Source organism: Pithys albifrons, chromosome 1 (assembly GCF_047495875.1).
Source record: "Pithys albifrons albifrons isolate INPA30051 chromosome 1, PitAlb_v1, whole genome shotgun sequence".
Classification (NCBI taxonomy): Eukaryota; Metazoa; Chordata; class Aves; order Passeriformes; family Thamnophilidae; genus Pithys; species Pithys albifrons.
Window position 1 is genome coordinate 89,710,095 of NC_092458.1, and position 13,244 is coordinate 89,723,338.

The window sequence follows — 13,244 nt, forward strand, 5'->3', positions numbered from 1 at the left end:
AACCTCCAGGGATGGGGAATCCACCACCTCTCTGGGCAGCCCATTCCAATGCCTGATTCCTCTCTCTGGAAAGAATTTTTTCTGATCTCCAACTTCAATTTCCCCTGGCAGAGGTTGAGCCCGTGCCCCCTTGTCCTATTGCTGAGTGGCTGAGATGAAATTTCTTAATTTGTTCTTTATTGTACGTTGCTCACCAGAGTTGTATAAACATCTGTGTGAACTGTGTTTTGTTTCTGTTCTTGCTTGGACTGCTCAAGTTAGCCCAAACTCTGGCTTTTGTTGAGGATGCTTGAAGGATTTGTTCACTTTCCTGCCCAGGGAACATTGCCCAAGTCTTAATTTGGAATTTGGTGAAATTACACACATGGAAAAAAGTTGGGGATTTTGAAATGCCTGTGTTTTACTTCAATGTGTGGCTGAAGTGTTAGCAAGGAAAATCAAGGAAAAGTAGATAGAATTTTAACAAGATATTAAATTACCTGATTTGGAAGATTTCAGCACAGAAGGAACTACTGCATAGGTTTCTGATGGATTTGTATATTCGCTGGATTAAACCTAACATGAATGCAGCAAGTATTCCTCAGAGAGAGTAATCGGGCATTGGAATGGCCTGTCCAGAGAGGTGGTGGATTCCCCATCCCTGGAGGTTTTTAAACTGAGATTGGCCGTGGCACTGAGTGCCATGATCTGGTAAATGGACTGGAGTTGGACCAAGGGTTGGACTTGACGATCTTAGAGGTCTTTTTCAACCCAATTGATTCAATGATTCCCAGCTATTTTCTCATGACCTACAACCATTTTTTTAAAACTTTCTTCCCGTGTGATGCCCTCAGCTTTCTCATGTACCCTCAACTGTTTGTGCTTGGCCTTCTTGCTTGAGCAAGGACCTGCACATCATTTGACTTGTTTGCAGTTGTAGTTTGGCAGGGCTGGGGCAAGCCAGGTGCTTCCCCAGGGACTGAGCCCTCCTCAACAGCAGCACTGATGCATGTTCTCCCCACTCTGTTTACAACATTTCTATCATGTATTTCGAGGCTTCTGTCCTTCAGACTTGTCTGAAATGGGCTGGTGGAGTGCAAAGGCATTTAGGGAAACTGGGAAACCATAAAACATCACAGAGCCAACTGCTGGAGCAGCCAGACCAAAAGGTTATTTAAAACAGTTTTTAAAAGCCACAGTCTAATTTGGAAAAAGTCATGCTAGCATAGTTTCAAAATTTTAAAAGGAAGTGAGTTGTGAATGATGACATATTGTCATGTCAGCATTGGGTTTGTGTATATTCTGTCAAATACTTTTGCTTCTCATATATGTCGTTTCTTTTTCAGTGCAAAATAAGGATTGAAGTTGTAAATAATGATTATAGATTTGGGCTAACCGCTTGTTTTGTAAAGAACAGTGTAAAGGACTCAGCTTTTTCAAAACCCTGTAAGGTGCCTTTAAATAGACTTGAAAGTTGCAGTCCTCTGACTGCTTAGGACATTTATTCTGTTTCTTCAATACCTGTGAAGAACTCTGTGCGATCTGTTGAACTGTTGTGTAATTTTCTCTAAACCCACTATGCATGGGGATGACACAAGTGTGTTGTCCTTGTTTGTCCAACAGCAGGAGCTGTCAAAGAGACATTTTTTAGCAGTTGAATGGAATTAAATGTTCTTTACGTGATTCCTCCTTCATTTGTTGTCCAAAAGAGATCAACACCTTGATGGTTGTATCACCTTTTAGTAAATGGTGACTACAAGATGAAAAAGTGTGGTGTGTTAACTTATTGAACTTCAAGGCTCAACCTTCAAATTATTTCTCTTTTCTGTTAGCATTGTAAGTATTTACTTTTTAGGATAAACCCTGATAGGATGTTTATACTGAGCCATCAGGTAAAAGTGCATCCATTTGACTTGGAGGTGAATGACTTCAAAAGCTGCAGGAACAAGTGGGGCTGTTTGTCTTCCTTATGCTCCAGTTGAACCATGTCTAGTGAAAAGGGAAGTGTTTTGCATAGCCCCTCTCTCTTTCCTTCAGAAATCAGTAAAGGAAAGCTCTGTTCTAACTTGTAGATTATTTTGTTATAAATCTTGAATTCCTGAAAGCTTTCTTAAAATTAATTTTTGCACCAGTCTGTAGTGGTTGTGGCAAAGTGATAATAGACTGTTTAGAGAACTGACAGAGACCTTTTCTTTGCTCAGACCTTTAGCCATAACTGGCAGTGTGATGTGTATCCTGCTTTGTAGAACCATGGAGTCAAGGAATAGCTTGGGGCTGGAAGGGACCTTAAAGATCATGGAGTTCCAGCCCCCTTGCCATGGGCAGGGACATCTCCCTCTAGACCAGGTTGCTCAGGGCACTATCCAGCCTGACCCCCTGAGCACATCTGGGGATGGGACACAGTCTAAATACATTAAGAAATAAGGATTTCTGTTGTAGCATGGATTATCTTAGGTGGAATAGGCCTCAGGAGGTAAATTCTTTGGGGTTTGGCTTGTGGTGACATTGCTGTTATCTCACTGGGGAAGGTTAGCTCCTGAAAGCAGGTGACAGTTCAAGGAAATAGAGGTGGAAGGGGATGGATTTTCCCCTTTGGGGCATTATCGTATTATGGGCTTTACAAATCTTCTGTTCCTGATTGCTTGTTTGAGAGACAATTTTAGCGTAACGTTTCAGACGTGCCTTGAACAATTGATGACTTTGTAGAAAACCTTAATAGTCAAATCTATTTTTTTGGAGTAGAAGTTACCCCTGCATCCAGGTGCAATACTTCTGCTGTGCTGAGCAGCTTAAAATTCCATTTATTTGGTGTGCAGTTACATCATATTCTCACAAACATCTCCTAAAAAGTCTTTAGTGCATTTGCTTTGGTAGATTTTTTATTTTAGTGAATTATGTTTCAAAAATAAAATGCTGTATTCTGTAGTACACTTGGGTGTATTCTAAAGTTACTGTTGTCGTATTCAATTGCCAGATTATTTACGGAGATAATACCTGTAATAGATTATGAAAAAAGTCTTATAGGAGGATGAGGTGCCAGGGGCTACTCATGGCTTTTGAAATAGATACGTACATTAGTTGATGGTTTCTTCTGTGTATGCTGTTGATGTGATCTTTGACTTGTAGTTCTGTTGTCCTTCCAAGTTTGCAAATGGAATTGGGACAAAGATTAAGATTTTGAGATGACAGAGTTAGAGATGCTGTCTCCTGGATCCCTTAATCATCCCGTACTGCAGGATACCAGCAGCACTTGCAGTACTGGTTTGTCTGCTGGTGTCTATAGGCTCTCAATGTATGTGTGAAAAATTGAGTCTATTCAGCACTTGGAAACAATAGAAACATCAGCTGTTGTCACAGATGAGACCTATGCATGGTGATCAGTGTGATTTAAAAACAACACTGGGTTTGGGGAAATTCTTAATTTACAGGTGGCAAGCATTTTCTGGTCTTTTCCCTACATGTGTAAGCTTTAGTGTCAATATATTATGGCATTTACCATTATTTTCCAGTCCTCATTGTCTCACAGTTTGATGTCTGAGACTGTCTGCCCGCCCTTGCTTTATGCCAGGTATCTGTGCTTTCTAGACCAACACTTAGGATAGGAATGCTTTTTATTTTTAGCTCTGTTACATATACTATCAAACATGACAAAGAATAAAGTAAGTAGCTTAAAATTGCTGTGTTTTATATAAATGGCCTAACATGTATCTTTTACTGAAACCTTTCTCTGTCTTCCACTTTTCCCTTTTTAGATGTGTGGTCAGCAGGCTGTGTATTGGCTGAACTGTTACTAGGACAACCGATCTTTCCAGGTGACAGTGGTGTGGATCAGTTGGTGGAAATAATCAAGGTATGGAATTCTAAGTGCTGTTTTGACTGCATTATTCCTTGGGAATCAGCATGAAAATATGCATTGTTACAAACTTGTGAACATACATATATTCTGTCACCATTGAACAGGATTTTGCGTGTAAGCAGTGTTTGAAAACACTTCTCATGCTTCTTTTGAGACCCTGATGATCTTTGTTCTTGCAGTCATGCATAATGATAAATCATCTTTTAATTATATAGGGCTTTTTTCCCCTCATAGAGGATTGCACTTTGAATGTGTTTGGAAGAAGTGCTTACGTACTGAGACAATATTTATTAACATCTGATTTTCATTCTTTAAGAATCTGGCTCTTTTTCCTTAGTTCAATGGAATTAATACTTGCTTTGAAAACAGTGTTATTAAATTCCTTTTGCCAGATTCTTCACATACGTAGTTGCCTTCTCTTCTTCCTTCTAGTTCTTTGAGATGAAAGGTGAGAAAGAGCACTTGTTTTTGCAGATAGAGAATTCAGGACATGTAGGGCAAAGGTATCTTTCACCTGAAGAGTCTTCCTCTTGAAGGTAAAAGACTTAATGTTTCAGAATACATAACATTTATATATTACTCATGCCCAAGCACGTCTTGATTGATTTCATTTGGAAGGCTGTGAATATTCTGTGGGTCTCAAATTAGAGGCATGTAAGAATAGTTCATACACTGGAAAATTGATGTCTGACTTACCAGTACCCTCATCTACCCCCTCTGTTCCAGCTTCTGCAGTGAAGGAAATGAGTTCTAGAGAAAGCAGGATATTCTTCCTCTGCATCTGTGCTATGCATACAGTAAATGACATTCTTACAGAGAATGTGTGCACATGCTGTCCACAATACTTATTTCATCACCACAAGGAGACTGTATGAAAAGAATTTCCTCCTTGATTTTGCCACTCAGCTACTACCTTGATGTGTGCTGTATCTGTGTGGTATGCATGTAGAAAGCCCCTCAAACCCAAAATGTGTGGGTGAAAGAGTAGAACTTCCTACTTGTGTCTGTGTTATTCACTGGAAGAGCTGTGGTGTCTTTGTCCCTGTCCTAACAGAGTGTATGATGTGAACCAACACTGAGTGGTCACTCCCCTGTGTGGAGGGCATGGGCTGGTGAGGCTCAGTGGGATGTGCTGTGACCTTTCTATGCTCTCACCGTGTCTCTTTCAGCTTCTGAACACGCAAAGCATAAGTCTATGGGGAGAGGCTGAGGGAGCTGGGGTTGTTTAGCCTGGAGAAGAGGAGGCTCAGAGGTGACCTCAGCACTGTCCATAACTACCTGAAGGGAAGTTCTAGCCAGGTGGGGGTTGGTCTCTTCTCCCAGGCACTCAGCAATAGGACAAGGGGGCACAGGCTCAAGCTCTGCCAGGGGAAATTGAAATTGGAGATCAGAAAAAACTTCTTTGCAGAGAGAGTAATCAGGCATTGGAATGGGCTGCCCAGAGAGGTGGTGGATTCCCCATCCCTGGAGGTTTTTAAACTGAGATTGGCCGTGGCCCTGAGTGCCATGATCTGGTAAAGGGACTGGAGTTGGACCAAGGGTTGGACTTGATGATCTTGGAGGTCTTTTCCAACCCAAACAATTCTATAATTCTAAACATGGGTTCTGTTAGGGTAGGTCTCTGTCTCTCCTGCTGGAATTCCTACGGTCAGCACCTTTCCTTTGGAGGCTCCATGTCTTGCAACTCCTTCTCCTATGACTATTTTTCCTTACTGCCTTTCTGCCCAGTGTATTTCAAACTCAATTTACCCAAGCTGGGTCAGTTTATGTAGGAAACACTACTGGAAGACTAGAGTTGCTATCAGAGGTAGGGCTGATGATGGCACAAGTGACAATGTTTTTTCCTTTTGAGAAGTGTCTGGGAGCGGCGTGCTGCATTTTGCTACACTGCTGTTGTGAGATGTGAATGGTCCATGTGAACTCTTCAGATACCCAGAGTTCCTCAGGATTTTGCATGATGACGAGTGGTGTTTACCTTTGGAATTTTTGAAAAGTCCTAGTTTGTTTCTTGATTAATCTGCAGTCTGAGAAACTACATCTAGTCACAGAATCATTTACGTTGGAAAAGACCTCTGGGATCATCAAGTCCAACCTATGACCAAACACCATCACATCAACTAGACCACGGTGCTGAGTGCCATGTCCAGTCTTTCCTTAAACACCTCCAGAGATGGTGACTCCATCACCTCCCTGGGCAGCCCATCCCAAAGGGTAATCATCTTTTCTGTGAAGAAATTCCTCCTAATGTCCAGCTTAAACCTCTCCTGGCACAGCTTAAGGCTTTCCTCTCATCCCGTCACTTGTTGCCTGGGAGAAGAGGCTGACCCTCACCTGAATTTTGTAAATAAAACTGTTTATATCATGGTGACTATCCATGTCAGAAATCTGAGCGTAGAGAGGCTTTTTTAGCAAAACCATAGTGCTCTGCCCTACCATTGCTTTGATTTTCACAAAGAAGTTAAATAATCAGGAGATAGATGTTCTCTTATTATTGATACAGTTGTCCAGCAGAGATTTGTGGTTGGCTTGAAAGCTTACTAGAAGCTGTTAATATCAGCTGGACATTTTCAGTTCTGCAATATTGACGAAAACATCTGTGAACTGGTAATTTCATTGCATGTACGTGTTCCAGTTGTGGGGATTCTTTGTTAACACCAGTGGTATTGAAGCAGAGGAGTACTTTAATCAAATTGCTGATAGCCTTTACACCATCTGTGGTGGAAACTTTTCTTGACTAGCTCATAGTAGTGACAGTATGTAGTACTGGTGAACAAATGAGGCCACACCTTGAGTGTTGTGTTCAGTTCTGGGCCCCTCAGTTCAGGAAAGATATTGAGGGGCTGGAGCAGGTGCAGAGAAGAGCAACAAGGCTGGTGAAGGGACTGGAGCACAAGCCCTGTGGGGAAAGGCTGAGGGAGCTGGGGTTGTTTAGCCTGGACAAGAGGAGGCTCAGAGGTGACCTCATCACTGTCCATAACTACCTGAAGGGAAGTTCTAGCCAGGTGGGGGTTGGTCTCTTCTCCCAGGCACTCAGCAATAGGACAAGGGGGCACGGGCTCAAGCTCTGCCAGGGCAAATTGAAGTTGGAGATCAGAAGAAAATTCTTTGCAGAGAGAGTAATCAGGCATTGGAATGGGCTGCCCAGAGAGGTGGTGGATTCCCCATCCCTGGAGGTTTTTAAGGTGAGACTGGATGTGGCACTGAGTGCCATGATCTAGTAATCAAAGTGGGGTTGGATTAAGGGTTGGACTTGATGATCTCAGAGGTCTCTTCCAACCCAACTGATTCTGTGAATGGTATTTCTCAAGGCAGCTAAAGGGGTATCCAGTTCAAAGGATACTTCAGTGAATTACAGGTTGAGATTATGGTTTTCACTCCCGCAGAAACAACATTCTGAATCATTTCTTTAAACATAAGAAGGGTGATACTTAATGATCATTCACACCTGTGTTGTGGTGGGGTTTCCTCATCTTCTGTTACCGATGTAGCCCACTACATGTAGGAGTTAAGTGAAACAAATGTAGGAATGACTCCATTTTACAGGAAGCCTGATCTCTTCAATGAAAGAGTTACAGTACTGAGACAGTGTGTTTTAGAGAAGTCTGAGATAACAAATGCTGTAGATTGTACTGCAGTAATCACGAAAAAGGATGTTTGCTGAATTTTTAAGGGAGTATCATGTAAAATGTGAGCCCAAATGGGAGGATGCCATGAATGTTTTTCTGCCAGTCTATCTGTTGCTGAAGCAGCTTTTATTCTGAAGGCAACCCTGGAAGAGAAGCTGAGTGCAAACTGCAGTAGTGGGCTGGTTTTCAGGGCCCTTGTCTACCAGATCTTCTGTCATGAAGCTTTTATAAACTATTCAGAAAAGGCCTTGCAGAAGGTGAACGTGAGAATATAGAGGGGGTTATAATGGAGAATACTGCATTTAAATCAACAGCCATGAGAAATTGTCTAGGAAAGTGCATGAACTGGGTAATGATGTGCTTCCCTTGTAATGTGATGCTCACTGACAAATATTTTCCATAATGGGATTAGAGGGAGAAAGCATGTTTCCCCCAAATTTCAAGTAATCTTTCCTCACCTTTTGAAAATGGGGAAAAAGTAAAAAGTGAGATTCTCAAAATTCCATTCTGCCAACTGTTGGCAGGTATCTGTCCCATCTGCTGGGTATCCATCCCTTCAAAATGGCCAATAATCAAATTGAGCAGATTTGGTTTTGAAATCTGCAAAGAAGACATGAAACATTCTGCTCTTCTGCACTTCCAGAATGATGCTTGAATTCTACTTAGATTTGAATGGTTGGCATAAAAGAAGCAACCCATGTGAATGAGTTTGGGTTTTGCAGCCTCAATACAGTGGAAGACATTCCCAATACTGCAGCATAAAAATTACCACAAATATTAAATCTTGGGTGCAACATGTCAGATGTTACATTGTATAAGATTTCCTTTAGAGTAGGATTCATTAAAAGAAAGTATAACAGATGGTGTCCACCTCTTCCATTTGCTGCCCTGAATACTGGTATTTAAAGCTTTCATTGTAACACAGCCTTATTTTAATACTATCTGGCTGCAGGGGGAGCAGAGCCCTGGGATCCGCTACTTGTAGAACAGCAGTGAACTCAGTAGAAGATTGCAGGCTTGGGACCTGTGAGCTGCTGTTTGACTATCTTGGAGCAATGTTTTCCAAGTAGCTTCACTGGAACTGTGTTTGTGAAACTTAGGGCCAGGGAAAATGGAATAATTCAAACTCTGGAAATACTTATCCACACCTTTGGAAATGCATCTGACTTTAATCCCCTAAATTTACTTGAATTCACTGCAAGAGAGGTCAGCTTAGAAACTTTACTGCAGGTTCTTACCAATTCAAGATGACTGAGTCACAGTCACTTGTGCATTCTTTTGAGCAAAGATAAATTTTTCAGTTGTCTCTTCAGTTGCTTACTCAGCTTTGATTATTCAGAGTTCATTTCACAACACAGCAAGTAGATGCTACACCTGGCCATGAAGTTTTTTGCATTTGACTGGATAATGACTTCAAAATGCCATCATATGAAGCGAATCCTCTTCTCTCACGCAGTTCTTGATGACATTGCTTTAGTAGCTTTGTTCATGAAAACAGAATTTCTGTGATATGTCAGTTGGCACAGGTTGTCGTTCCTGCAGCCCTGTGCCCAACATCCTCAGTCCCCTGCTGCATCACAGGCATTCTGACCCCTTGATAGATTGTGATCCACTCTCAGCAGCCTTCATGTCGTTTAATTTCAGGCAATCTTGCAAGATCTTCTCTATGCAGTTGCGCCTGGAGTTTCTCCAGACCTATTGTATATTTGCAAATTCCTGTGAAAAACTGCCCCTCTAGAACCACAGCTCTACACTGATATGAGTCAAAGGACAGTCCCCTTCTTTTAAGCTTCTTTCACTTGTTTCTGTTTCTTTAAATGTGGTCTTTCCAGATATTCTCAATCTGGTTGAGAAAGAGAGATCTTTGACCGCTTACTCTGCCAAAATTATACTTGATATGGGGAAATACTCCTTGGAGCTCCATCTGAAGAAATAATTTAACCTGAGTACATTCTTGTTGAATATTTATGCTATTGCAGGAGAAAAGTCATATGCTGTGCTATTTCTGAATTTTGATCTTGAATGGTGACTCTTCCTTCTTATTTTTAGCTCTTGTTTGCTATTCCAAATGTTAGGTTGTCCCACTGCTGGGATATCTCAAGTGGGTAACCCAATATACTCATTAAAATTTGTGCCCCTACTGGCTTTCAAGTGACATCTCCTTCAGAAATGTGCTCAGTTTCTGAACCAGGCACAGTGTCAGTGTGGATTTCATCAGTGGTCACATAAGGAAATCATGTGCAAGTAAACACTGCACCTCAGAGCAGTCAGACAGCCCTCTACCTGATGGATTCCTCCAGCTGCCTGGGAGGGTTGTGGGATCCTGCTTCAAGCAGCTCTTAGACCTCAAGAGAGACTCTTCTTGTTCTTTGAGGTGCTGTCAGGGCAGGCTCCTTCATAAACCTCCAGTCTTGTGCACAGTGCATGGAGTGCAGCAGTGGTATCTGCAGGACTGCCATGCTCCCTATGAAAGCTTGGGAGTCTGGGAATGCTCTTGGCCTCCCAAGCTCTAAGAGCTTTCCAGAACCATCAAGGTAAAACTGACTGGGATATGCCCCCAAACTGAAACATCTTCAAGCACAGTTCCTGCAGACAGTGGTTGCTCTTTATTTCCCCTGCAAAAAGTGAATCTCAGAAGTACAATTGTTTTGTTTCTAAGATAATTATCTCCTGAAGGTTCCTGTTTAGTATCTTCCCCCTACTCCTCTCAAAAAATCATATTTTTCAGGGGAATGCAGTGGCAGTAATTGTGTGAGCAGCCCTGGGACATGGGGAGGGCAGCACCTGCCAATCTGCCTTGTGTTGTCTTTACCGGAAATATTTTTCCATATGCTGCTATTTAGAGTATGAGATGAATCAACTAACTTGTGAAATCTGCAGGAAAGGAACGGAGGATGGGGGCTGGAGGTGGTGTTTAGTTTGAGGTTTTTGGTTCCTGCTGCACTGTGGGATTATTCCTTGCACCAAAACTGGCATTTCATGGTAATTTAGGAGGAATAATAAAATCTTCCTCCCATAGTTCTCTGGGTAAGTGGGAGCAAGGGGTAAAAATGTATGACAAAACAAGCTCAATAGTATCAGGAATCCTATTCATGTGTAACTTTTCGGGCTCTTGACAGTTTTACTGAGCCTAATGCTAAGTATAGACTGCAATTATAATATATGGCTCATGCTCAAATGTCAAGGTACTATTTTGGGCTCAGTTTCTGAAATACAATAAATCCAGTTGCAGTAGTTAATGGGGAGAGAGGAGCCATCTCTTCCGGGAGAATAAGCTGTAGGAGAGTGTGTTTCATTTTATTGGATGTGGCCCTGTGCTGACGATCTGCCTGCGTCTGACATGAGCTTTCACATGGATCTTCTGTCCTGAGCCCTCAGGGAAGTCTCCCGGCATTTTTTTCCCCTGATGTCCCCCCACATCACAACCTGGCTGTTTCTGTGCCTCACATAATTCATCACTTCCAGTGCTTGCAGGCAGGCAGTGTAAAAAAACAGTTGATGAGCAATTATATTCCTGTCAGCGGTGACAACTGGCTTCTTCCTATTCCTGATGTATAGCTCCTCTGGTGCTTGTGAATAGAAGAAATCTCTATATTTAGTTGGCTTTCATTGTTTGACAAGAGAGTGTTTTTGAAAGGAAATGTATGTGAAGTGGGTAAGTTTGTTTTGCTTTCTACCACAGACCTCTTGAAGTATTATTTCAAGCTGACCCATGTTTATTGCTTGAGATGCCTACACCATGGTTTTTTTTAAATAACTATTTGGCACACCTCTCACAGCTTTCTGAAGAAGTGCAGTCATGTTTACAGAAGTATTAATTATGCCATCTGGTAAGCCATAAACATCAGATTTTAGGAACACATTTCCTCATAAACTTGCACAGTTTTCCCAGGGAAGATCACTATACCACTGCAGCCATGGGTTTGTAGGGCTTTCTGATTTAAATAACCACCTTCTCCCCTCTCTGCTTCAGTCATTACCAGCTGGAGCTTCTGAAGCCTGGGTGTCTGTACACTTCCAACTCATTTCTACATTCTGGCAAAGGCTCAGCAGTAATGATGGTTGTTCTAAAGGGTTTTTATTCCACTGGGATCTGTTGAAACCCTCGCAGTTTCCTCTTCCTCTGGTGTTGCAACAGTGTGGGTTTGGTCATAAATGACTCAGTGCAGATTTGCATAGTGAAGCCAGGTGTGGACAGCAGCTGTCTTGGTACTGCAGTGTAACTAAGGTGTCTTTTGGAGCTGAATATTACCCATCTTTTTCTCCTATGAAAATTTGATTGCAAGAACATAAAATGAAAATATTTCTGCTATTTGTAAGCAAGCACAGGCCTTATTCCATGTTCATAAATTTCCCCTTCTTGTTTGGTAAGGATGACATTATTGTGAGCCTGTGGCTTTTCTTTCACTGCAGGTGGATACATACCCATGCCCCATCTTCATGAACCCAGTCCATGGAATAAAAATTCATTAGGGAGCTCTATCAATTACAGATTAATGTCAGGGGAGAAACTTGACAGAAAATACTGAGTTTTATTTTTGCCCCAAGAGAATCAAAGCAGTGTCTGCCTTTTTCAGCAAGTGTATTCTTTAGTTAATCTGAGTAGGTAATGTGTCTTCATATTTATTTAGGAGATGATGACAATCAGGAATAAAGAGCAAGACTAGTTGACCTGTTATCTTCACTTGCAGGGTGATAGCTTGTAGTCTCACGTAGACTCTGCTTCATTCATTTGAAAGTTTAGTCTTCATTCCAATTGCAGTTGATTCCATCAAACAACTGCATTTTTATTATTACAGTACTTACTTTGGTTGTCTTTTTTTTTTAAATGCCAAATAAAAAAATTCCAACTTTTTCCTCAACAATACCACTTTTCACGAGACTCTCCAGGGAAGCAGAATAGTATCTGCTAATCTGCAATGATCTGAATAATTCAGTATTGGATGGACCCTGTGTTTTTTTTTTAAATCTCTGACTTTTGCAAAATCAGTTGGGTTCTTACTTGCGTACAGAATATGCAAAGGGAAGGTGCAAAGCCTCTTTTCTTTGTCATCCCGTGACAGGACAAGAAGAAAGATCACAAATTAAAACACATGAAATTCAGTCTGAACACAGATTCTGCTGTGAGGGTGGTAAGCACTGCAACACGTTGTCCAGAGAGGTTGTGGAGTCTCCATCCCTGGACATACTCAGAGCCCATCTGGACGTGGTCTTGGGCTGTCTGCTCGTGACAGTGCTGCTTGTGCGGTGGTGGGATTTGGATCAGATGGCCCCCGAGGTCCCTTCCAACCTCAGCCACTCTCTGATTCCATGAACACTCTCTGCAAGGAACATCTGCTCCATAGTATTTTCAGAGTTGGTATAGCAAGAGCAGATGTTTCATGGAGTAATTCTGCTAAAAATATATGAAGTAATTTATGCTTCTCCTTTCCACTTCAAACATGAAGAGCAGTCACATATATGACTTTTTTAAAGGAAGAGGTGTGACCAATTTTTGCAACAGATTAAATGATTGCTGTTACCAGGGTTACTTGAAGTTATTCCTAATATACTGAAAGCTAAGCATGAATCAGTGAGGTACAGTTTCAAAATCATCACTGTTAGCCAACAGTGCTGGTGTGTTGGGGGGAGAGGAGAGATCCACTACATCACATCTTCAAGATATGTCAAGTACTGGTACAGTTTTATAGTTTATCACTTTATTCATCCCACTCTTCTGGATTGTAATTTGAATTTGACATGGTATTTAAAATTTCTGTTCTTCTTCCTATCTACTTCCCTTT

At 41.6% G+C, this 13,244-nt stretch overlaps 1 protein-coding gene across 2 annotated transcripts in view; it reads left to right on the top strand.

The window, feature by feature from the left end:
* The window catches only part of GSK3B (glycogen synthase kinase 3 beta), a 166,135-nt gene that overhangs the window by 118,893 nt on the left and 33,998 nt on the right, over positions 1–13,244 (top strand). For both annotated transcript variants that reach the window (XM_071560021.1, XM_071560029.1), the window contains exon 7: positions 3,732–3,829. In XM_071560021.1, the coding sequence (XP_071416122.1) occupies positions 3,732–3,829 (98 nt within the window). The remainder of the gene's footprint in view (positions 1–3,731; positions 3,830–13,244) is intronic.